The following is a 25,834-nucleotide window of genomic DNA, read 5'->3' on the forward strand; positions in this document are numbered from 1 at the left end:
TTTAATTCCATTTGCCTTGCACCCATGCATGTATGTGTGCGTCTGTGTGTGTTTGTGGTGGAACCTGTTTTTGTTATGGTCTCTGTGGTAAACACATTCAATGTCCTGGGAGGAAGAGAGACAGCATGAGAGACAGAAAGGCATCATATTTTAACTTTATACAGACCATAAACATGATAAATCACAGGTATATAACATCTGGATTTTGAGATTTAGAGATTGTTAAAGTCCCAAACAGCAAACAGACAGGAGAGATGGATGGATGGGTGAACAGGGGGTGGATGCATGGGCTGTGGATGTGTCTGTGATCCAACATTTGATAGAAAGCTATCCTGTCTGTAAAGCTGTGAGGTCCATCTTAATCAAAATCCCAGCTCCGTCACCGGTATTGCCACCGCCACCGGCCTGCTCCCCGCTTGCATCATCCTCCCACCTCACTTCCCCGTTACCTTGACAACTGCTACCCGCTCGCGCGTCAGAGAAGGAGGCTGAGTTTGGAAGCGAGGTAACGACAAACTGAACAGTGCAGGTGCAGCTGTACAGTAATGTATGCTTTAACCTACTGTTAAAACATGTCAACAACATAGAGTAGCCGTTCTTCGGAAACCTTCCCTAAATTATAACTTGTAGAGCATGAGTCAGAATGGCGTAAATAAAACACAGGAAACGAGAGAGATATGGGAGAGACGCGGTTTGTCAGCCACACCACTCGGGCAGGACAATTAATCGAGACCAGATGTGCAGTGATTCGCAGACATGTCGAACGACAAGGTTAGTGGCATAGAGGCGAGGGAGAAGAGTTCAAATGAACTCTTTAAAGTCGCTCTATGAACGCCTGTGTATTTGTCCTCTATCTATCCGGTATGGTCAACAGTCTGTCGGGTGTGACTGTTATTTTTACGGTAGTTTAACTTTAAGCTAGCTAGCTGAACTACTTGCTAGCATAAGTTAACGCGTTAGCTTGTATGTATCCTGGGAAATTTGCATTGCCCGATAACTAGAACTAGCAGTAACAAAACGATAATAACTGCAGCGATAGGCGCGTTATCTTTGTCATTTAGAAATTCTAGTGTCTTCTGCCTTTGAGACAACTTGTAGTAATGTGTGGTAATTTAATAGTGTGACGACTTTTTTCCCATGAGCTTGGTTGTACAGTCACTGACTCATAGCTGTTAGATTGCCAGCCAAGTCTGAAGTAATCGATGCCAGAATGTTGTGGGATGACTTTTTATGCTCTACGTTCGCACATACTCTTCAGTATATCAGTATAGGTCTACTGATATATTTTAAAGGACTTTAAAGGCCTACTGATATACTCAGAGCATATATATAGTCAAGGAACTTGACAGGCACATGTTTAATGTGTCTTGTGGACTGACTGAGGATGTTATGTTAGGATTTGAAACGTGTGTTTTTTGTACCCAAGAGTATGGAAGCAAAGAATATAAAATCTTCTAGACTCTTTCATTGTACTGAGTATGGTTGCTTCTTATTGGCTAGAAGTGTATCCCGTGTACTGAGTGTGGTTGCTTGTTATTGGCCAGAACCCCCTGAACAAGTTGAGGGATCTAGCGGATCTAAAGGACCAGCTGGAGGACATCCAGAGACGTGTGGAGGATGAGGTGCAGGCTGGGGTACCACAGGTACTGCTGGAACGCTCTACACTCACTCACACATGCACACACACATCCTTATAGCCACACACACACACCCTGGCCTCGGGGTATTGGCAGAGCAGTACTACACAGTAATATTCTAGGAATGCACAAACACACAAATAATACACACACATAGATACCACACACACACACACTCTGACTCCAGGGTACAGACAGAGCAGGTATTACTACACACACACACACGTTCCATACACACAGTCTGATAGTCAACCTAACCATAAGCAGCATTCAGCTTTGTTGTTGACTCATTTAAGAAGGTTAGCTGTAGTAGCCACAAGTTTTACTGTATCTAACATGTAGCCTTCATTTTGCTCTTCTTGTAACCAACCTATACACGGAGGATGAGACACATCCATGGATTACCCATGAGTCTTTGTTTATTTAACCTTCTCATGGACACAGACATGGGGCAAGCTTTTGCAAACTGAATGCATGCATGGTCAATGGCAAGATTAGGATCAGGATTTCCCGCAGCACTTTTCAGTTAAGGCGGCCGCCTAAGCAACACACGCCTGCCACCTTGACTACGTCGTCAAATAAACAAAAGCCAAACCGTGACCAACACCAGTCTCCCTTCTCTGCAGAACGCACTAGTCTATTGCACAAACTACCCCCGCCCGGTCTGACGGCAAACCGCACTCTACCACCTTAACTAACACATTTTCATCAGAAAAACCTTGGTAATCATGTATAATTTCACAAAATGAAATATATTATTGTGCGAACTTGGTTTTACGATTGACCGCTCACATGTTCCAGGGTTTCCCGCAGAAAATGTGTTAGTTAAGGTGGTACGTAGGGGTTTGCCGTCAGACCGGGCGGGGGGGCTAGTTTGTGCGATAGACTATTGCGGGGGGGGGGGGAAGGGAGACTGGCGTTGGTCACGGTTTGGATCGCTATCGCTATAAAAACATTTTTTTAAAGCTTTTGTTTTTTAGACAATGTAGTTAAGGCGGCAGGTGTGTGTTGCTTAGGCGGCCGCCTTAACTGAAAAGTGCTGCGGGAAACCCTTTGTTCTAAGGAGCTCCCATAAAGAGGAACAGTTAGCTTTGAGCTCATTTAGGGTTCTGTTGCAATACGTGACAAGTTACTGCCTAGTTACCGCTAGTCCTATGAAATGAACTTCCATGTTGTGATGATGTCTTTGCCTCAACCTTTACATTTTTCACATAGGAACTAACATGTAGCCTCTGTAGTCTGGCCTCCCCATTACAATATAGTTCCTCCTCCTGTCCACAGGGGGGCAGTGTGCTGGCGTCCCCCTTCCTGAAGGGCTTCCTGGCCGGCTACATTGTAGCCAGGCTACGTTCCTCTGCCGTCCTGGGCGTCGCCATAGGAACTTGCACCGGCATCTTCGCCGCCCAGAACTTTGAGGTGCCGAACATAGAGCAGACTCTGAAGGACTACGCCAGCATGCTGAGAGGACCCAAGTGAGACCAAGCAGGCGGAGAGAGGAGATACTGCGTCTTCTCCTCCTAGGAGGAGGAACTGTGTGTCATTGAACCATCTCGACCTTCTCCAGAATCTCTGAACCGGGAACTCCCGCCTCCACTCCCTGCCCAACCCCCCAATCCCTCCGACTCTAAGTTTGCACTTGTTGGGTTTGAACTGTAAGAGAAGGTGACGTGTATTGTTGGGTGGAATGTCTCTTTAAAGAGAGCTGTGAGGTGTGTGTCTGGCTGGTTGATGTATCGTTTCATTCATCTGTGCAATCATTTCTCTCTGTGCAATAGCCTCTGGGCTTGTCTGTCGCTTGTTTTATATATCAACTGGACATTATGTTGTTGTCATTGTTGTTTTGGGAAAGCGGGATGTTTGGGAAGGAAGTGTTTTTATTTTAAACATTTTATGTAAACAGTGTCTCATCTCCACCTGCTTCACCTGGCTAGCTAGCAATAATAACTATACATTATAACATTAAAGCTGCATCATCATCATTAAAACAAGGGTACTATTTCCATATACCCTACCCAGCAATTATATTCCCCCCCTCCCCGCTAGCAGTGGGGTGTGATGTCAGGGGGTGGGGAGAGCCATGCTGAGAGGCCCTCTTCGTCTATGATGTCACACACAAGTCTGAGCCAGTGTGTACACGTTACTACAGTGGCATCTGGTGGCCAAAGCACGCCACTGCAGCTATGTTATACATAAGATTGTATCCATTTAGAAAATGCTTGGATCCAAAAAGGGATGCAGAAATAGTGCACATAGAAAATCAAAGGTCAGAAGTGCATAGTTCTAATAGTATTTTGGTTATCAGAGTCAAGGATCAAAGAAAAGTCTACTGTTCCTGGCCATGTGGCCTAGGTGAGAGTGCAGACTTGAATCCAGATGAGTCTGTTCTCAGTTGAACTTGATCTTCTTCTGTCATGAAGTAGCTGTTCCATTAGAGGAAGTGTTTGTTCCTGCATGTTTGCATGCTCTATCAGTTACTGTACGACTGACTCAGTCTCTTTCTCAGTTTCTTTATATTATATTGGAAGAGTTTTTTTGTTTGTTTTGGTACTCAAACTGTATTAAACTTGAATTATATCAAGGTTCTTGAATAAAGTGTTTTTAACACAGCTAAGTGGCAGTTAATGATCTATGTGACTTGAATAATAATGGATTCACTTAGCAGCCACTGTTATTTAAAGTGACATACAAATGTGGAATGAAACCTGCAACCTCGGATGCTAATGCTCCACCACTGAGCTATACCCGCCACCCCCAACCTGGTGGTAAGTGTTGCAGAGATGGTTTAGGTTTCGGGTGTGAGGACTCCCTGGTTTCCTGGTAAGATGCAGGATGGGGGGTTCCCATGTCTTCTTTACAGGATTGACTAGACAGGAGACTCTGCCTTCTCTCTCTTGTTCTCTCACTCACACACACAGACACTATATGTGTCTAGTCAGGCAGGACTAGAATGGTGGCTAGGTTGAATACATCAAGGCTGAGACAAAAAACATTTGAACGTTTGGATTTCATGGGATCAGCAGTGACTTGTTACCTTTAGCAACAGAACCCTAAATTATGGTCATAGGTCATTAACGGATGTGTCTCATATATGGATCTTGGAGTGTGGGCGTGGCCTGAAGGAAACAGTAGGTAACACAGTAACACTGATCGGAACGTGAATGTGTTGTCACATGATTCTTATAACACTCAAGTCACATCAACTCATTTAACTTCATTTAACTTCATTTATTGGTTACAGACAGTATTGGGGGTACAAAATTTACATTTGTCTGTAACGCAGTAATGTAACGCATTAGGTTCTGTTGCTAAAGGTTGGGTATAGCTCAGTGGTGGAGCATTAGCATCAGATCAATAAGACTGAAGGATGGGTGGTACATTTAGTCATTTAACAGATGCTCTTATCCAGAGCGACTTACAGTAAGTACAGGGACATTCCCCCGAGGCAAGTCAACATCATTTTGCAACCTTCAGATTACTAGCCCGATTCCCTAACCGCTCAGCCACTTGACTCCCTAGAGTTTCTTAGAATCCTGCCAGCTTTCCTGAGGCATTGTGTGTGTGGTAGGTGTCCTATAGGGCAGGGAGCTTCCTGCCGATGATGAACTCAGAAGACCTGACCACACTACGTAGGGCCTTGCGGTCCCTGTCTGTGTAGCTCCCATACCACACTGTGATGCAACCAGTAAGAAAACTCTATAGTGCATCTGTAAAAGTTAATGAGGATGACCGAGTCCATGCCAAACTTCTTCAGTCTCCTCAAGAAGAAGAGGCGTTTCCGGGCCGCTTTGACCACCTTGTCAGTGTGAGCAGACCAGGTAAGCTCATTGCTGATGTTCACCCCTAGGAACCTGAAGCAGCTGACCTTTTCCACTATGGATCCGTTGATGTGTAGGGGTGCATGCTCCTCCTCCTGCCGCCTCCCATAGTCCACAATCATCTCCTTGGTCTTACTGACGTTGAGAGAGAGGTTATTGTCCTGACACCATGATATCAGGGTATCAACCTCCTCTGTAGGCTGACTCATCACTGCCAGAGATGAGGCCCACGATGGTTGTGTCGTCAGCAAACTTAACACTTAACTTAACGCTCTGGATAAGAGCGTCTGCTAAAAAAGGACTAAATGTAAGGAGGTTGGAGCTGTTGGTTGCCGCACAGTCGTGCGTGAACAAGGAGAACAGGAGAGGGCTGAGCACACAGCCCTGGGGGGTGTCTGTGTTGGTGATCAGTGTGGATGAGGTGCGGTCACCGATTCGCACAACCTGTGACCTTCCCGTTAGGAAGTTGAGGATCCACTTGCAGAGGGAGGCGCTTAGTCCCAGGTGTGATGATGTGTGTCTGCTCCCTAGCGCCATCCTGACGGCGTGGCATCTGTAGCGTTCAAGGAGCCGGAGGACGCAGACGTGTGCCAGGTGGCCCTGGAGGGGCGCTGGCTCGGGGGACGCAAGCTGTCGACCCAGCTCTGGGAGGGAACCACAGACTATCAGGTGTGTATCTGTGTGAAAGAGTGTATCTGTGTGAAAGGGTGTGTGCTGAGAGAGAAATAATAGATAGCTAGAAAATAGAAATAGCTAATGGTGGCTAACTAGCTAGCAACAGTCACTAACATCACAAACCAACGCGTGATTACCCATAGTAGAACATTAGTTTAGCAGCTCGTTAACTTCTGGGAGATAGCTACCTAAAACTGCAAAACAGCTGCAGAAGGGCTACAGGCCAAGTCCAGGATGATAACATGTAGCTAGCTATGTTTCCAGGCTGTGATATTAACACCCTCTATTTTTGTACGCCCTTTCAAAGCTTGTTGTATTTGCCAGTTTTCCAGAAATACATTTCAAGCTTATATGCTTAAAAGCTTATACAAGCTTTGGGGGGCATATTTTCAGTTTGAAGGTGGTACTAGATTCCAACGAAGATACTACCAGTGACAACGTTGTTAGAATCAGCTGGTTTCAAAGGGGGTTCTTTATTAATAAATGCAATGAGAAAATGTTTAAAAAAATATCCCTAGAAGGAAAAAACTTGAGGGTAAGTTTAAGTCATAGGCCTAATATAGGTTAGGACCATTTTTACACAATTGTTTTGATGCAACTGTTTCTACTATGTTAGGCTTCCATAAAGCCTATCACCATAAACATTCAAATATATATTATCTATGTTACATATGATTTGATATGTAGTATTGCAATATATATATATTAGTGTCATGTCTTTGAAATAAAGACACTGTATTCTATTTCATTTTCTGTCATTTGGGAGTGAGGTAAACAAAGAAACCACTTTACTGTCAATTATAAGTGAACATAAGTGTTCTCTACTGGATGGATAGATTAGACAGACAAAAACAGAGCTAGTAAGTCAACCATCTGCTAAGCGACCATAGAGATTCACACTATAGCTAACAGTATGTTCAGAGATCATGTGACAGATAAATACATGGGTCAGCTGAGGGGCTTTTGAGTGTTAGCTGTCGCGACATCTCCATGGCTCGCTCGTCCTCCTCTCCTGATGGACAGGTGCATTTACACACCTCTCGCTTTTTACACCTATGAGAAGGAGAGGGATTTTGTTTTGAACACTTGGCTAAAACACTCTTCAAAAGCTGGCTTTGAGACACTGGAGACTCATGGCATCAAGTGATGTACTTATTTACATTTAGTCATTTAGCAGACGCTCTTATCCAGAGCGATATTTAATCCACAGATGGACTGTAATCATGTTAGGAACTAAACCTCTGCAGTGGTTAAAGTACTTAAATAATGTCTGAAAGTACTTAAATAAGATCTGAATTATTTCTCTGCATCTTTGTAAAGGAGACACTGAAACACAGTTACAGAAGTTCAACAGCAGGGGGAGTGAGAAGATCCATTCATAAAACTAGAGAGGGTACAATTTCTGGGGAAATTGTAGGGTGTGCTTGCTTGCAAAGGGGTCCGTTTTTGAATGACATTTTTACAACTGATATTTCTGTATATGTTATATAAAAATGCATACTTATTATTTATAAAGATTACATAGATTTAAAAGCATATTTTTTTTGCTGCTCATTTACAACTGAAAATACGAGTGAAGTGTAGAATGAAATAGATGTCTTCTCATTTCCCCTGCAAGAGGCAGCCTCATCGTTGAATCAAAACTAATAAATTTGGCAGACCGGTGTAAAAATTGACCTAATCTCTATGATTTAAACGTCATTTTAAGTTTTTCCCTTCTCATGATATTTTCAGGCATTTAGCCTACTCATTGCATTCATTCATTAATAAAGAACCCCCTTTGAAGATTATTCTACGACGTTACCCGGCAGTAGAAGATGGAATCGCGATTCAAACAGTACCATCTGCTAACTGAAAATATGCCCCCAAAACGTAAATAAGCTTGACATTTATTTAGTGGAAAATCGCTCATTTATAAAAAGCTCACTGGTAGCGATCATTGTCAGTAACAACGCAAAATGCGATATAGCCCTGTGTGGAGAAGCTGCCCCGGTAAATTGTACTACTACGGTACAGTACTAGACTACTGCTGTGTTCGTCTTGGTACTGTAGCGATTGCGTTGGTTGAATTGGATTTAACGTTCCGTTGTACGGTTTAAGCTTAAATTAATTATTTTCATGAACAGATTGACAACGTTTAGGCTGTGGCAATGAAGTTCAGGTTAGTAGTTAGATAGACTTTTGATTTAAGTAAGGGGAGTGCCGAACATGTTCTGTCGCCGTTTGACTTCCTAAACAGCTGTGTAAGTTAGATGTTTTTGTCGTGTGTCTCGCGTAAGCTACAGCGTTGCAGTGAGCTACACTGGTTTGAAACCACAGGTAATGGTAATTTCACCAACAAATCGTTTACTAATGTCAGAATAAATCCTACAACGAAAATGTATATGTGAGGAATGTTTATTTTAACGATTGAAAACAGATAACGCTACATCATAGACCACTGTAGTATGTGTTGCCCGGGCAACACAGGCTAATGTCATGATGCTAATACTTCAGTGAAATAGTAGACTACTGTTTCCGAAAGTAGATGTACTTCCTTAATAATATCAGCTTATACTGTACATTACACATCACAATTGTGTGTCATATCACAAAGTAAAATGAGTAAATAGTTATCACCCTGGCCTCTTTGCTTGTGGCGTTTCTGCAGCTGCCTTGCAGTAAAGCTATAGTTAGCCTAGCTATCCCCCAAGTTAACAGATGCGAAACGAATGTTCTGCCAAAGGTAGTCACGCGTGTTTTCGTGACGTTAGTGACGTAGTGACGTTAGTAACGTCAGTGACTGTGGCTAGCAAATTAGCCACCGTTAGCTTCACTTTTCGCCACAAAAACTTAACTTCAGCCTAAACCATGCAACGGAACGTAAATTCCAATAGAAGCAACTAAATCGCTACCAAGACGAAACTTTTGACACCTACGTTGTCTATGTAGGCCAAATATTGACTGAGTTTTAGGGGGGCAAAAAGAAATAAAAATAATAATAATAATAATAATATATATGTGAGAGAACAAAGGTTGTGCTCTCGCCGAAGGCTTGAGCACACCCAATAAAGATTTAGTGCCCATCCTGCAGTTACTGTATTCAGCCAGTGGATGCCATTTTCCTCCTACCCAGGGAAGCTCTGCATGTGGTCGACGGTGTCGGGAAGAGGCACGCCGTGGCTCTCTGGCAGCAGCAGACTGAGCAGTCCGGACAGAATGGTCAGACCACCTATCAGGATGTTGGGAAGGGACTTGGAGTACTCCCCTGAAACACAGTGTGAGAGAGAAGAAAACACAGATATAGATCAGAACAACAATAGATGGACAAGGAGGAGGGAGAGAGAGACGAAAAGGAAAAGAGAGGCGAGAGAGAAGGAGAAAAAGAGACATGCAAAGTAGACATACAAAGTAAAAGTAGAAGAAATGATTCTACAAAAGAAACACTAATCACTATTATTTTTGGGGAAACTGTCAAAAGATAGAACATTCTGCAACCCCTTTCAGGTGACAGGATATAACCCACCCTTGTACAAGAGAGATAGGAGAAAACATTCTAGAACTCGCCTATATACAAACCCAATTCCGAAAAAGTTGGGACAGTATGGAAAATGCAAAAGAACTAACAAAAATAGTCATTTGAAAATTACATTCACCCTGTGCTATATTGAAAACAAATTATTAACACATCATTTGATGTTTTACTTTGTGAATTTAATACATTAAAAAAACACTCTGACTGCAACATTCTCCAAAAACGTTGGGACAGTTGGGACATCAACTTTCAACTTTATTTATCCTTCAAAAGGAAATTAGTGTGCAGCAGGGGCACGCGCATTCAGAAGTGGTTTTTGGCCTTGCCCTTTACGCACCGAGATTTGACAGGATTTCTTGAATCTTAAAATTATATTGTGCACTGTAGAAGGTGAAATGCCCAAACTCCGACCGATTTGTCTTTGGGGAATTTTGTTCTCAGTGTTGGATAATTTGTGACGCATCTGTTGGCAGATTGGCAAGCCTCAACCCATCCTTGCTCTTAAAGGACAAGGCCTTTTTTTGGAATCTCCTTATATACTATGATTACATGATTGCCTCACCTGTTTCACATCACCTTCGTAAATCAACTTGTCACATTGCTATTAGTCCTAAATGGCTCCTGTCCCAACTTGTTTGGAATGTGTTGCATGCATCAATATCAAAATAAACATTTACCTAAAACTATGCAGTTGATTAGGTAAAACATAAAATACATTGTCTTTATATATTTTTTTGTTTAAATACAAAAAGTATTTAAACAAACTACATTTACAATCATACAAACATCACTTTAAAACAAATACAAACTCTGTTTTTATTAGCATTTTCCATACTGTCCCAACTTTTTTTGGAATTGTGGTTGTCCACAACAGACAGAACAGAACATTCTAGAACCAACCCAGGTATATGAAGTACGGCGCTGAGATGCTGCCAACGCGGGATGCCATGGAGCACACCCCCACGGCTGTGTTTCTCAGGACAGTGGGGTAGAGCTCCGCTGTGAAGGCGTACAAGATGGAAAAAGCCGCCGTCACGCCAAACTTCCCCAACATTTCCAGAGTCGTGGAAATCCAGCTCAGGCCTGAAGAACAGATTACAGAGAGAAAGGCCAACGTGATCAGGTGTGGAGTCTGAGACCTGGAGCTATGAGCTGTGACTCAAGGGTAGTCTCACCTGGAGGTAGGAGGAGGGTAAAAAACATCATCACTCCTCCCAGGAACAGTGTCCAGCAGAGGGAAGGCCGTCGTCCGCAGAAGCGGAACAGGAGCCAGGCCAGCAGGTAGGCCGGTACCTCGATGGCCGCCGACACAAAGCAGTTGAGGTAGGAGCTGCCATGAAGGTTGGACGTGTTGAGGGACAGGGCGAAGTAGCCGATGGAAATGACAGTCCTAGACAGAGACGAAAGGGGGGTTGGTAAGGGATAGAGGGATGAAGGGTGGGAAGGTAAAGGATAAAGGGATGAAGGGTGAGAAGGTGATGGATGGAGGGATGAAGGGGGTAGGTAAGGGATAAAGGGATGAAGGGTGAGAAGGTGATGGATGGAGGGATGAAGGGGGGGTTGGTAAGGGTGGTCCGAGATAGAGAAAAAGGGAGAGAGGGCTGTGTGACTATGTTACAGGCTGGGTTTGGAGGTTGGGGCTGAGGCTTGGGTAGAGTTAGAGCTATGGCTGAGAGTAACACTAGGGCTAGGGCTAGATTGGTCTGGAGGTCAAGTATGGAACAGGCCTGAGGCTAGGGCTAGGGGTAAAGAAGTCTGGGAAAAGCTGAGGCCAGGGCTAGGGGTAGAGAAGTCTGGAAGCTGAGGCTGGGACCAGGCTAAGGCTGAGGCTCCAGGAACATCTGGGTGCTCTGTGTTTGTTGCCGGCGACTCGGGCGTCTGAGGGGCATCTGAGCGACTCACCAGACAATCCACAGGGTGACTGAGACCAAACAGATGTTTCTAGAACGCAACAGGTCACAGATGTTGTAGGTTTCTAACTTCCCAGACGCCAGCTCCATCTAAACACACACACATATACGCACAAATGCACACACACAACCACACACACACGTACAGGACTCAGAGATAATTGTGTTTCAAATGAGAGGAGGGTGGGCGCCAATATGTCAACAGCCAGCCAGCTTTGTGGACATAGTGGAACTAACACCTCCAACTTTGGGTCAGAGATCACCTAGGGCAGGTGCACTGCGAACAAAATGGCGGCTCTGTTGTTCCTAAACTGCATCCTTCATTCCCTCCTGCCTTCTGTGCTTCCTTTCTTCTGACTATTCTTTGTTCCTTCTTTCAATCTTTATTTTTTCTCTCTCTCTCTCCATCCATCATCTACCTCCATCCATTGTCCCTCCCTGCCTAAACCCTCCATTCAGCCATCCATTCTTCTTTTCTCCTAATGTACTCAACATCACTGAAAGACTGGTTATTAGACAGAAGAAAAAACAGCTTCTTATTCAGAGCTGTCCTTAATGTAAACGTAAATATTTACTTAAAAAAATGTTTAATCGAAAGTGACATGCAAGTAGTTAATATCGAAAGTACAGCATAAAGTCATCAGGATCCGAAGTGTATAGTTGTAGCAGTATTTTGGTGGTGAGAGTCAAGGAACGGTCTGTATTTACCAGGTACAGTGCATTTGTGCAACATTAACATCTCAAATACAGTGCAAAAATGATATCTCAACAACAACATAACATGTTAAATCAGTCAGAACAGTTACAAACTGAACATGGAAACCTTTGTAGGCCTGTAGGCGAGTTGCGAGGTTCTCTGTGCTCAGCTCACTAAACTTCGACATTCCTGCTTCACAGGGTTCCTGTCTAATTGCAAAGTGCTGGATGCTGTTCCTGTCAGAGGCATTGCTTATCATGGAGGACCAGGCTGCAGGGAACACACTAACTAACCGATGTGTACTTCCAGTGAAAGAAGGGGATTTGTTGTTGGTCAGTGTAAGCCTTGGCAGGAGTCCAATCTTTCTTTCTCTTTCTCTCCATCCATCTCTCCCTCATCCATTACTAAGTATGTCTTTGTTGCCATCTGTCTTTTTCACTCTCTCCCTTTCCCCCTTTCTCTCGTACACCCTCTTAGTCCCCCTCTGACTCTTTCAATCCTAGTTTCTCTCTTCCTATGTTTCTCTTACTGTCTGTTCAACTCTCTCCCTCTCTCCTTTTCATCCAGATGGATGTGCTATCCGATGGTCTCCAACTGCGACCAATCGCTGACCACTGTGCGACCCCTGGACTGATCAGGACTGAGCGAGCAGCTAGACTGACCAGTGGAGGCTGAAAGATGACGTCAGGAGCCTGAACTTGGTTCTGTCTGGCAGCTCTCCTCAGTATGGCCTCGGCTTCCTCCACTCTGCCCTGAGAGAGCAGCCACCGGGGGGACTCTGGGATGAACCTGGACACAAGAACAGAAGATAAAGACTCAACAACATCGATTCCAAATTAAAAGAACCACACAAGAATACACAATGTGCTCAGTATGACACAGTCTACGGTACATACATGTAGATATAGTGTAATTCACATAGCAAACTGGTATAAAGACAGCAGGCAGGCTCGGAATCCAAAGACAGGCAAGAGTTTAAAAACCAAACACTGAATTCAAAATGACAGGCAAAATCAGGAACAAAATACAGGCAGGTGTACAGGTGTCAGAAGTCGAACATGTGGGCCATGCGGCAGCACGAGAGGAGAGCTCAGGCCTAACTTGCTTATAACTTTCCTTAAAAGGGTAATTTACTGATTTTATAGGCTAATTCACACTGTTCCTTAAGGTCTTCGAATAAGGTATGTATGTTGGGCTGAAAATGGCCCGGGTGCTGTTCTATGCGCCCAAATGCACCCTGTGTACTGATTGTCAGGCTGAGTTTAGTTATCAATGGAGTAGGCCTACTTCCAGCCTAAAACATCACATGCAAGCAAAGCACACAGCTAGCAGCAGCAGTGTTAGCAGCACCAGCGGTAGCAGCAGCAGCGTTTGCTGCGGTAATATAAAGCAGACAACACTTGACAATGTTAACCTTTTCATGTTCCTGTTAAATTTGCCTGAAAACGCCTAAACAGCATACCCAAAGTAAATTGGAAGCTGTTCTTGAACCATTTGGAGTACATGCATGTAAATGATCTCTTTTGAAAGCTGACACTCTGAAGTTATGTCCCCTGTTGTCAGGACCCCTGTCAGTCCTTCTAGTGTTGAGTAATAGAAGCTTGAACACAAGGAAAGTGAAAATTTCTATTTCCGCCTAGATTTTGTTTTGAAAACAGAGGCCTGAAGAGGCCTAGAGGTGGTAGGTATTATCTGGAAGACTAAATTGGACCACAGGTTGAAGCCTTACCCAATTCAAATCAAAAGTCAAACATAATACCACAATATATTCATATTTGACACATGTTTTTATAAGAGTACATCCAGGAATTTTCTAAAAGGGTCTTTTGGAGACTCCAAAATGACCCTTTGTAACCAAGGTCAAGGTCAAATAAAAAGGTATTATTTTTCATAATTGTTATCTCTAATGAAAGGTGGTACTTAGAACTATCATATATAATAGCTAAATCCTTAAATTTGACATGACATTTCCTAAATATATAACAATGTGTATGTTCAATATTGTACAGCCTATCTTTTAGTAAATAAAACTCCCTCACAATTTCCTCTTGTTATCCTCCAGTTATTTGAAGTTAAGTACACCCCCAATCTATCCCCCATACTTTTCTTTGCTCTCTCGACGAAGGCGGTCGCATTTTTCTCTCCTCCCCTCCTTGACCTTCCCTGCTTGGCTGTGTCTTGTCTTGTCTCAAGATACTCTCTCATCATCACTCTCCGAAACTAGAAGCATGGAATTAATTAGCTGGTCTCTCAATGCTATTGACACCATCTTCTCGAAGAGAAGCTCGGGTTCGGGGGAACCCAACTGTCCGGACGGGACGTTCGCAGCTGGCTACACGATGGACGCGTGGGAGAATTGGCGTGTCGTGTGTCTAGCGGCGCTTTCCGTGGAGGACGTTGAAGACATCTTCATATTCGGTACCATGATTACAGGCTTTCTGCTGTTTGGAATAAGCGCTGGCTTTGTATATCGGAAAATCAAGGAAACGGCTGCAGCCATCAAAAGCCCCGTTAGGCTGCCCGACATGATTGATGCGTTGGGCAGAGCTGTTGGAGCTCAGACTGTGAACTTAACAGGGATAAGTTTGCGGCTCTGCAAAGGAAGATGGAGGACATGGAGACCTTCCTGAAGGGTGGACGTGAAAATTGAGTGCGGCTACTCGTCAAAACAACTACCCCAATCTTATCCACTTTCGGCCCCGTAACCAGCACAGGCCTTGGCCAAGGCCGTCGCTGGAAAACAACTCCCCTGGAGAGCGCTGAAGCGAGACTATCTTGCTCCTCCCTCCCCCCCCCCCCCCCCCCCATCTGCATGTGTTTTCTTAATTTGCATTGCGTTTGCACATGTCTGCCACCGTAGAAAAGCCCTCTCATACTCAGTGGTTGCCACGGCATACATAAACACACACACATGCACACACACTTACCACCACAACGGCACATATAGGACGCCAGGCAGGGTAAGAACCAGCAGCAGCATCCTCCACTCCCTGATAAGGTAGGCCCCCAGAGGGAGGAGCATGTAGCCCAGGGCGAAGCTGACACACAACCCCAAGGTGGAGAACACCATCCGCACTTCTGGGCTCAACAGCTCCGTGCCTGGAGATAGAAGCTACCGTTACTTCAATCTGCCTATCTGCATCGTCAAATCGTTTTGTTCTGAATTAGATGGAGTGATACATGGATTGATGAATCAAAAAACATATTCATTGATTGATGTATAAATGGATAGACAAACCAACAGATGGACAGCTTGTACCTTAATTTAGTTATAATTACTTATAACTTGACCTTAGGACAAGATGGATTTAGTTTAATTACTTTACTTTTATATTTCCTATAGTTATATTAGTGGTGGGCATAGATTAATTTTTTTAATCTAGATTAATATCACTGTAATATTGGCGTTAATCTAGATTAATCTAGATTAAATGGCTCATTTGAATTCCGCCGAAGGCATTCAGAATATGTGTGCTACCCAAATAATGACTAAAAGTAAGTCTTTGAGAACGGGTTTCTCAAGCCAGGTGGCGCATTAGACCAGGAGCTCATCTCCTGTTTCCAAAATGCATCACAAACTGCTTGAGAAAGCGGTTCTACTATGATAAATGGTGATGAAAATAAATTATGTTCAATAACATGTACTGGTGTTTATTAACTGTTTATTAGATTAGTTAGCTTGGCTGATAGAGCTGTGCTGACGAGCTTGCCTCGGTTGCACTCAAACATCGTAGTTTGACGACGACTCTTTCCCTGCGCTACATCAGTGCTTGGCCTGGCATCTTCCGCATTAGCTAAGGGATGCTTTGCGTTTAGGTGGTATTTGAGACTGGAAGAACTCCTACAGTAAACTAATTCCGCATAGCACAAGGTGCAAACAACCTTAGTCTTGTCGAAGTTTCCATTGGGAAGCTTCTTAAAAATACATTTTCCCTGAAGCAAACCAGGCGGCTTCATAGCTGCATCCATGTTAGCCCGTTACGTTTGATGTTATTATTTCATACAGAAGGCATCCACACAGGTTCGAAGACTCGTTCTCGCCCCCTACAGTGCAATTCGGCTAGGTTTACATCCGCGCTAAAATATCAAGGTGAAAGTCATCATAGCTTGCGTAGTATAGACCCAGCTCCCAACCCAACTTCGAGAATAGATTAACGGCGATATTTTTTTTTATCGCCGATAAGAGTCGCAGCGCGTTTACGCGCGTTAACGCGCTGCGATATATATATATATATATATGTAATTAAAGTTTCCTCAATGTTAATAGTGTGTATATATATATATATTAAAGTTTCCTCAGTGTTAATAGTGTATATATATATATATATATATACACACTATTAACATGGAGGAAACTTTAATTACATTACTGATTGTGGTACCTGCGTAACTGGCCATTTCTGCATGTTGTATTTGAGATCCTGTTCTAGCACTGACTCATAAACAGCTACAAAATGGGCAAAGATGTTGTTCTTAAGATCTTGTTGTTTTTGTATTCTCAGAATTATGTAATATTGTAGTTCAGATAATGTTATTGTTGCACTGCCTGGTCAAACAGACAATGTATTGGCACTAACCCAAGGGCGTAGTTTGTGGAGGGGATAGGGGGGAGGTAACCCCCCTTAACATTCAAACGAGTAAGATGTTTGAATATTATTAATATTGTGCTATATTACTTCAACCCCCCCTTCCACCCCCCAAAAACAAATCTACGCCCTTGCACTAAGCACTGAAATACTGTTAGAACTATGCTATTTCTGATTCTGATTGATTTGTCATCAGTGGCACAGCCAACAGGGGGCTGGGGGGGGGGGAAACTGCCACTCTGATACAATTACTGGGCCCCCCACTCCCTAGTCACTGATCAACTGGAATAATGTTTTATGTCCTCAAAATGTTAACCAATGTTAACAATGGACATCAGATATGCATCAGATAATTAGTAACATTAATTGTAAAATAGGAACCCAAAGTACTAAAGTAAGCGATTCCTTTCATATTGACATTGTACTATACTACAACAGCATAATATAATTCCTGAAAATCTATGGCTTTTGATTTTGGTTTGCCACCCGAAGATTTTCAGTGACCCCCCCGGCCACCCCTATGAAATATTTCTGCTTCTCATCCTGGATAATCTGATGCACTTACTACTATTTGCATGTCAATTATTATTTATATTTTTTACTTTGGGTTTCAAAAAGTTTGCTAAATTGATACAAAAGGATTTAATGAACAAATTACTAATTTAAAACATCTGCTACATGAATAACAACATTTTTATAATCAAATGAACATTCAAAGTACCAAGGACGAAGGCAGCCACGTAGTTGGAGATCTGCCCCATGCCCACGATGAAGTGTAGTCCACAGAACATAGACCAGGACAGAGAGAAGACCTGGATGAAGGTGAACACTGTCTGGACCCCCATGGTTACAAACAGCACAATCTTCCTCCCAAACCTGGAGAAGAGAGCATATCAACACATGGGTGTGTGTTCAAGTTCCAGTTTCAGGTTTATTTTCATTTGTAACGATTGTTACAATAAACATTGTTTATGGTAGGACAGATGGCTATCTGTATTAACTATTTCTATATAATATCAAGAAAATCTGGAAAAGTTTAATAATACTAAATGATTCACCTAACAACTGAGAATAACCCAATCTTATAAAAAACAATTAAGAATAATCTAAGCCTAACTGTATATTAAAGTAAAGTGACTTGTGCTGGCAGTTGAGAGAGATGGAGTTTGATGCAGCGGGTCTAGCAGGAGCAAGGGAGAGTAGAGGGGCAGACAGGTCAGGGATATGTGACAGGTGTGAGGGCAAGCAGGGGTGGGGGGTACAGTCCAGTGTGTGTGTGTGTATGTGTGTGTGTGTGTGTAGACCAGGCTGTGTGTGTGTGTGTGTCACCTGTCTGATAGCTGTCCTGACAGGAAGGAACCAGTGAGGACACCACAGAAGAAGATTGAGGAGGTCAAAGGGTTCCTCCACTTTTCATCACAAACCAGGTCCCACTGTTATCCGGCGCACACACACGGGATGGGGTATAGTTCAGTGGCAGTGCAGATCAAGAGGTCCCACATTCAAATCCCCCTGTATAGTGCTTTGGATTAAACCGTCTGCTTTAATAAATATATTGTGCTCATTCAGCTCAGATAAATCAGCGATCGGCTAATGTTCCCTTTTGTGCTCACTCAAAACGGAGCACAGCTGCCAGCTGTATGTATATGCAGGTAGCAACGCTAGTGCTAAATAACTATTTAGCTGGTCGGCTCCATGACGCAGGGTAAAGGCCAAAATATGCTACTCTGACTCCGTTTACGGATGGGCGGGCGGACAGATACGGACGGATACAGACGGATAGACTTCGTTTATGGTTCTCCGTAGGCTGTGGGTGCTGAAAACAATGCACCGCCAGAAGAGTATGTGGCGCAACGGTAATGATGTCGTTAGCGGACCAATCACAGCCAAGGGGGTATCAGTAACTAAGTTAGGAAATTCAGGAGGTGCACGGCGAGCTCTCCGGGGCTCTACGAGGGCTCTCGGAAATGTGCTATATAAATTAAGTTTTATTATTATCTATGAGTCGTTGCGAGTTTCCTTATGAAAAAAACGTAATTCAAGCGTAAACCGTGCAACAGAACCGAAGGCAAGCACACCCAATGACACTTATAGAAGATACAACATCATACAACTCGTCCAGACAAATGACGTATGATGTGCTGTGACAAAGAAAATCGGCCCGTGGATCTGTTCATTTTTCCGATCCCCGATCCAGCTATTTTGTCAATATTGGGGCTGATATCCGATCTTAATATCGGATCGGTGCACCCCTAAATATTATACAGTAATAGCATTGATTTTGATTGAGTTTGCATCATGTATCTGATTCTTAATCGGGCTTGTACCCCATTCAGAAAGTTTTCTGATTCTACTGCACTGCCTGCTCCCACGCTCGCAACAGGTTGTTGCAAAGTATGACGTGTACAGCTGCAGATGCAAGCGTGCACGAGTCTCGGAGCTAGGACCAAGGCTGGACAACTGGAGCCACTGTTCTGCGCAAGACTGGACAAGCCGGAACTGGAAGGATGGCGCGGTCCATTTCGCGCTCTCGCTTGCCTCACTGCGCCACTGAGCACTTTCCATAGAAATGAATGTGGACCTCATCTTTAAAGAGCAGGCTTGCTGTGTCTACTGTATATAACGGTACGTGTCCACTACAGCGTTTTTTAACACTGCACCGCTTGCCTTCCCACAGTACACCACGCTCGGGGGCGTGTTAGACAAGTTAATACAGAGTTGTAGTTCTCTAAGGTCACTGTTGTATTCATGACCAAGTGTGCAGACTTGGGTTCATGTACTCACAATATCGATCAAAATACCCCTTTTACACAATATTTGTGTAAAAATACACAATATTTTACTAGTGCAAGATTACAGGACATGTTACGCCACTGGTCACTCAACCAGTCATGTGTCGGCTGGGCTAGCGAGCTAGCATTGGCACAGAACAAAGACTGAATTTAAAAGTATAAAAAACACACCATGGTAATTGACAACATCGGCAACCCTGCACCATGCATTAATATTTTAACGTAATCTTTAAATTCAGTCCCGTCACATTACGTAACTTTGTTCTGAACAGGACTGGGTGTCCAGCCTCACCCCAGGGTTTCCCGCAGCACTTTGCAGCTAAGGCGGCCGCCTAAGCAACACCCGCCTGCCACCTTAACTACGTCGTCAAAAAAATAAATCTATTCTATCGCAAATTTTTTGTTGTTGCGATATCCGCCGTGTTACTCTGTCCTGTTTCATTCCAAACCGTGACCAACGCCAGTCTCCCTTCTCTGCAGAACGCATTAGTCTATTGTATCAGTCTATCGCACAAACTAGTCCCCCCCCCCCAGAATGCATTAGTCTATCACCACCCCCACCCCCCAACCGCAAACCCTACCACCTTAACCGAAAATGATTAAATCTAAGGGTTTGTGCAATGTGTCAATGTTATTTGGTTAGCTAGAATCAGTAAACAAATTGGAGTAATTGATAAAGAGCTATTGTCATTTTAATAAAACATCATGTCACTTTGTTGACGGTCCCTAACTGCTTTGAGCGAATGTTAAGAAACTGAATGGAAAAATCTATCGAATATCCAGCCTGAAACTAACTTTACCTCGGTGGTGTGCAAGCACAAATCAAAGACAAAAATGTCTGAAACTAACACTAACAGGGCTGCCAACGAGTGAGTGAGACAGAGGCATTGTTAGACATAAAACTCTACTGGGGCACAGGACCCTATTCATATCTAGAGTTGGGTACCAAAACCCGGTTCCACTATGGAACCGGTTCCTACGCATACGATAGGAATCGGACCGGATTAGAACGCACATTTCGGTTCCTTATTTCGGTTCCACTTAATGTGTCGACTGAAATATTTTCCCTCTGTTGCTCCGAAACGGACGTAAACTATCACACTTTCTCTGTAGTCTAGCTAGCTACCATAAATAGAGGCTACTTTCAAAATGCCATATTTTCCCTTTGGGCTCACCAAAACGGACTTTAAAGCATATTAACCCTTCACTGCACGTGATCACTAGTAAACATATTACACTTGCTCTGCTAGTCTATCGTTAGCTAGCTTTTAGTGCATTCAAAATGCCTAAGCGAAGCAGTCGAAAGTGTGACTGTATTTCACAGCCAAGGATTCCGACATCGCAAAATGCAACAAATGTTTCAAAACGATTACGTGCAAAGGGGGAAGCACGTCGAATTTATTGAAACATGCGGCGACACACGGAATACTTCTTAAAGCAGAGGGATGCACCGTGTCCGACAGCTTGCGGACATCAGTCCCTGGTCCCGGGACAGCCTCCCCAATTTGTCTGCCCTTTCAAACTACCTGTGTGTCCAGGCCTCTTCGACACTATCTGAGAGAGTTTTCTGGTTTATTTAGCATACCAACTCAACATTTATTTTGTTGTTACTTGTTAATAGTGTATTATTGTAGTTGTGTGTTAGGTGACTTAGGTTTAGGCTACTTATTATATATTTAAGTAGGCTACTTCAAAACGTTAATATATTGTAACATTTAAATAATTTTCCATTAAATAAAAAAAACTGTAAAAGAGCCTTTATTTGATTACTTTCAGTTTTCAGTTTTTCAAGAATCGGTTTAGGAATCGGAATCGTTTTAAAAGTACCGGTTCGGAATCGTATAAATCAAAACAATACCCAACCCTATTCATATCCCTTTTTTTCTTTCAAGCTTGCTGCGCACAATGAACTATAGGCTATAGAAACTCCCCTTGCTCAACCCACTATACAACAGTTCAGGGACGCAAGTTTGATATCAGCCAAAAGAAAATTGCATTCATTTGAGTTTTTTTGAGCTTCATGTAATTATGTTTTTGTTTTATTATTTATTTCGGATTATTCCAACGGCAGAATACGAGGCCCAGGGAATTTAGAGGTGGATAAACGCAATTTCCGCAATGTAGAGGTGGATAAACGCTATTTCCCAATTTCGGGAGGTGCGTAAACGGCGTTTACGTGCGTTTAGCCCCCACTACATCCCTGGACCCTATCAACGCACCTCGGTGACAATAGTAGAGATGTACGTCCCTTGGTCGTACTTCCATCCGTCCAAACATGTCTCGAGGGGTAACTCACTGACGTTCACATCAATCCCCGGGACGTATCCGCTATTCGACAAGTTTTTGATGACATCCAGCCGATACCGAGAGCATTTGCTGAGAGACAAAGTTCCACTTTGATCTTCCTCCCAGGGAATACTGTGGTTCCTCCATTCGGCACTGATGTTGCTTCCCGCGGGAATAAGGCAACGATGGGGCGGTGTGTCTCCGATGAATACAATGGACATGCCGGTAAAACCATTAGGTATGGCACTAGAGCACAATAGAAAAAACACTGTTTGTTGGAACGGTCCCCATTGTCCGAGGAAGGCAATGCTTTCCTCATAGTCTGTCATGTTGGGTCATCCAGCAAGGCGCTGCTCAGGTGATAACTCTAAATGATGTTAGTATAATCGAGGTTCGGGAAACGACCACAGTGGGAATCCTCCCAGTTTCCCACTTGACTTTCTTATTTAAACGCACCTTTGCCCTGCCCCTTTCTGACACAACACCAATCAACTTTTGTGATTTCAGTAACATCCATGCTAAACCTAGAGTAAAAATGTTGTGGAGACTAGACATGTCAAAGCAGGAAAAACACTGGAGATTAGGTGTCCCACATTACCCAATGTCCCGTAGGCCTATTACCCGAATTCACCCTGTTGGGCTGGTCAGTCCGGTTGTGCCGGTGTTCCACTCCCCTACGCCCCCCCCCCCCCCCCCCCCCCCATCCAGTTTCGAAAAAGAGCGCTCCCCGCTGGCGTTGGTTACAGGCAGTCATAAATAGCCGGAGTGCTATGTCAACATTTGGAAACACTGATTGTAGTTTCCTTGCTCTAATACGTTGCTGTAATGACCTTCTTGAGGTGTCCTCATTTTCTTTGACGAATTGTCTGACATCACTGATAACGTGAACGATGTTAGCCGATGATGCTAGCTGGCAGTCCTGCTGTGGATCATGGTTTCGACTGGATGTTGATTGAGATTCAGCAGGCTTGAAGTATCCTGTCAATTTAGAGATGTGTTTTCGTATATGTTGGTCTCGTTGTTCTTTTAATTTCTGTGTTTTGCGTTTTACTTAAATATTTTCTTTCGGCCATTCTGCACTATGCCATATAGCAGTGAGTGATGAAAATGATTGTCTGACATGACTTGACCAGGAGCAGCTGATTGGACATCTACCCAATCATCTGCTTTTTTTTTTTTTTTTTGCGTCTTTATTTTGTTCGCGCTAAAGTACATTTAAAATATTAAAAAACAATCCGGCCAATCCGGGGCCCCCTGCACACGCGGGGCCTCTAGGCTGCAGCCTAGGCAAGCCTTTTAATATTTTAAATGTACTTTAGCGCGAACAAAATAAAGACGCAAAAAAAAAAAAAGCATATGATTGGGTAGATGTGACTTGGGTCACATCTGTCTCCCAAACTGTTAACTCCTTAATGGAGAAAGTGTTCGTCTCTTCACTAACGGAGTTACCAAATTAAACTGAGTTGTGGGTTTTATAAGAAGCCTATTATCAATATGCAGATTGGAGAGTTTTAACACGACGACGACGACGAGGATAGGACGGTGTGAATAAAGAAAATTAGCTCAGCCCACCAAAGCGATAGGGTTATATGAATATTGCCTATGGCTACAATAACCTACATTTTACTGTTGGTAAATTCCTAAATACTTTGATCAACTTCAAAAAGTCTAATATAAATGGCTAATTGTTTTAGTTAGCCTATATTTTGTTCATAACGGTATGTAGGGGTGTCAAGAATTGTGGCACGGCACACATGGTTTCAAAATAAATAAAAACAATTATTGATGACATTTTATTTTCTTGATATTAAATTGAAGGTATAATTGTTTCCATTTTCATTAAACATAAATATATTATATTAGGCTGATTTGTACACATTTTTCACTTTTTGCCATTGTGGTGCCAGTAATTCTGGAGTTGGCTGTATGAACAGGTGATAAGGAAATGGCTATTGTGATCAGCATAAGCACATAGGAAATCTCTTTTCTTCCACCTCCTACATCCCTGAAATGTTCAAATAGAGCTGTGTTCATCTATGTTTAATACCTTTAAATGCCCCATTATTTTCACCATGTATGCATTGCAGTAGGCTACTGTGTATGAGTTCTCTTTATCTTGCACGCTATCTCACCAATTTAACAATCCTGAAAATCAACTGCTACTTGAATCATAGGCTGACTTATATGAATCATATAAGTCACCACTGCCCTCCAGTCTGCCAGAGCGGCTTTGAGGTCTTCCGTCATCATTCTGCTGGACCTTTCTGCAGCATTTGATACGGTTAACCATCAAATCCTGCTCGCCAGACTTTCTGAGATGGGCATCACTTGCACTGCACTTCAGTGGATCTCATCCTACCTGTCGGGAAGATCCTACCAGGTCATGGGGAGGCAAAGTGTCAGGCCCCCTGGTGGTAGGCTTCTCCTACCACTGCTACGCTGACGACACGCAGCTGTACCTGTCGTTCCCGCAATGTTTTTGTGGCTATCTTGTTGTTATGATCAGTGACCTATGCACTTTGTAAAGCTCTCTCTTGGAAGTCGCTTTGGATAAAAGCGTCTGCTAAATGAATAAATGTAAAATGTAAATGTTCCCCCCGACTGAGCCGGGGATCTCAGCTAGGATTGAGGCCTGCCTCACAGACATCTCCGCCTGGATGACCGAGCACCACCTCCAGCTGAACCTCGCCAAAACAGAACTCCTCATCATCCCGGCCAAACCCTCCATCTCCTACGATCTCTCAATCACCCTGGGATCTGCGACGGTGACCCCTTCATCCTCTGCCAGGAACCTCGGGGTGATCATGGATGACAAGCTCTCCCTCACAGCAGATTCACCCTCTACAACAGGGGTGGCGAACCTGCGGCTTTGCCACACCTCTTTGCCTGCTCCTGTGAGGCTCTTACTGAGCGGCTGGGGGAATAAAAGGAATAAAAAACAATATATACTATATATATATATATATATATATATATACAGCCGTCACAAGGGGGCTGCGAGGCCCTGTGCGAACTTAACATGCGAGGCCCTGCTTATTGACATACACGTGATGTACGCGCAAGAATCACTTTCAACCCGCACGGGGACTGTCCATAATTCCGACAGCTGTTATCCTGCACGCGCGCGGAGCCACACCATTTCTGCAAGACGTGCTGACAAATGTATCCAGCGAATCTCGAATTGACTTGTGAAATTCTTGCTTCTTTTTAGTTTTATTCCTTTTCTCAGCACCCAACTCATGTTTGCAAAATTGGTCTCGTCTCCTCGCACTCTCACAGGGCGTGCATCGCCCTGTGGTGTAACGTAAATCATGAACGAAAATATAAATAAGGTTTTTTGACAAAGAGGAATTTCATTTTAGAGCACATAGAGTCAAGAACAGCAATAACAAAATATTGAAAGTAGAAAATAAATAAATAATTGTGATTGCAAACCAGGCCCCCAGTGCCCAAGACCCTGTGCGGCCGTATAAAAACTGTTATGCTTTGTATTATGACTGTCATTAGATCTGTAAGCCGCTGTTGTAGTGCGGGCGTGCATGTGTGGCTCTTTGCTATGGTGCGGTTTTTTTGGGCTCTTTATGCTGGACTGGTTAGCCACCCCTGCTCTACAACATCCGGAAGATCAGGAATACCTGTCTGAGCATTCCACCCAGCTGCTAGTCCAAGCACTTGTCCTCTCAAAGTTGGACTACTGCAACTCGCTGCTCGCCGGTCTCCCAGCATGCGCAACCCGACCTCTCCATAGGATTCAGAACGCGGCAGCCCACCTGGTCTTCAATCTACCCAGACACTCCCATGTTACCCCGCTCCTCATCTCCCTTCACTGGCTTCCCATCACGGGCCGTATCAGATTCAAGACCCTGGTACTGACCTTCTGAGCGGTGAACGGGACTGCACCCGACTACATCAAGTCTATGCT

General features: G+C 43.6%; 2 protein-coding genes across 5 annotated transcripts; one reads left to right on the forward strand and one right to left on the reverse strand.

Annotated features, from left to right (window-relative positions):
• The first annotated feature begins 495 nt into the window (after positions 1 to 495).
• On the forward strand, positions 496 to 3,611 carry LOC134013652 (SLC35A4 upstream open reading frame protein-like). Its single transcript, XM_062453243.1, has 3 exons — positions 496 to 771; positions 1,545 to 1,643; positions 2,919 to 3,611. Exons 1-3 carry the CDS (start codon positions 757 to 759, stop codon positions 3,111 to 3,113), a joined length of 309 nt encoding a protein of 102 aa, XP_062309227.1. The 5' UTR covers positions 496 to 756; the 3' UTR covers positions 3,114 to 3,611.
• Positions 3,612 to 3,676: 65 nt separating this feature from the next.
• Positions 3,677 to 22,490, reverse strand: LOC134013651 (organic cation/carnitine transporter 2-like). 4 transcript variants are annotated; one of them, XM_062453240.1, is made up of 10 exons: positions 21,846 to 22,490; positions 18,164 to 18,267; positions 17,556 to 17,710; positions 15,176 to 15,347; positions 12,911 to 13,037; positions 11,544 to 11,641; positions 10,817 to 11,031; positions 10,542 to 10,724; positions 9,239 to 9,374; positions 3,677 to 6,129 (listed from the first exon to the last, which is right to left on the reverse strand). In XM_062453240.1, exons 1-10 carry the CDS (start codon positions 22,239 to 22,241, stop codon positions 6,015 to 6,017), a joined length of 1,701 nt encoding a protein of 566 aa, XP_062309224.1. In that variant the 5' UTR covers positions 22,242 to 22,490; the 3' UTR covers positions 3,677 to 6,014. The 4 variants fall into 4 exon arrangements, with proteins under 4 accessions (XP_062309224.1, XP_062309225.1, XP_062309223.1 ...); XM_062453239.1 differs by lacking the exon at positions 3,677 to 6,129 and adding an exon at positions 6,160 to 7,180 and having other exon boundaries at positions 21,846 to 22,488; XM_062453241.1 differs by lacking the exon at positions 11,544 to 11,641 and having other exon boundaries at positions 21,846 to 22,488.
• Between the last annotated feature and the right edge of the window lie 3,344 nt (positions 22,491 to 25,834).

The sequence above is a fragment of the Osmerus eperlanus genome, chromosome 27, assembly GCF_963692335.1.
Source record: "Osmerus eperlanus chromosome 27, fOsmEpe2.1, whole genome shotgun sequence".
In the NCBI taxonomy this organism is placed as follows: Eukaryota; Metazoa; Chordata; class Actinopteri; order Osmeriformes; family Osmeridae; genus Osmerus; species Osmerus eperlanus.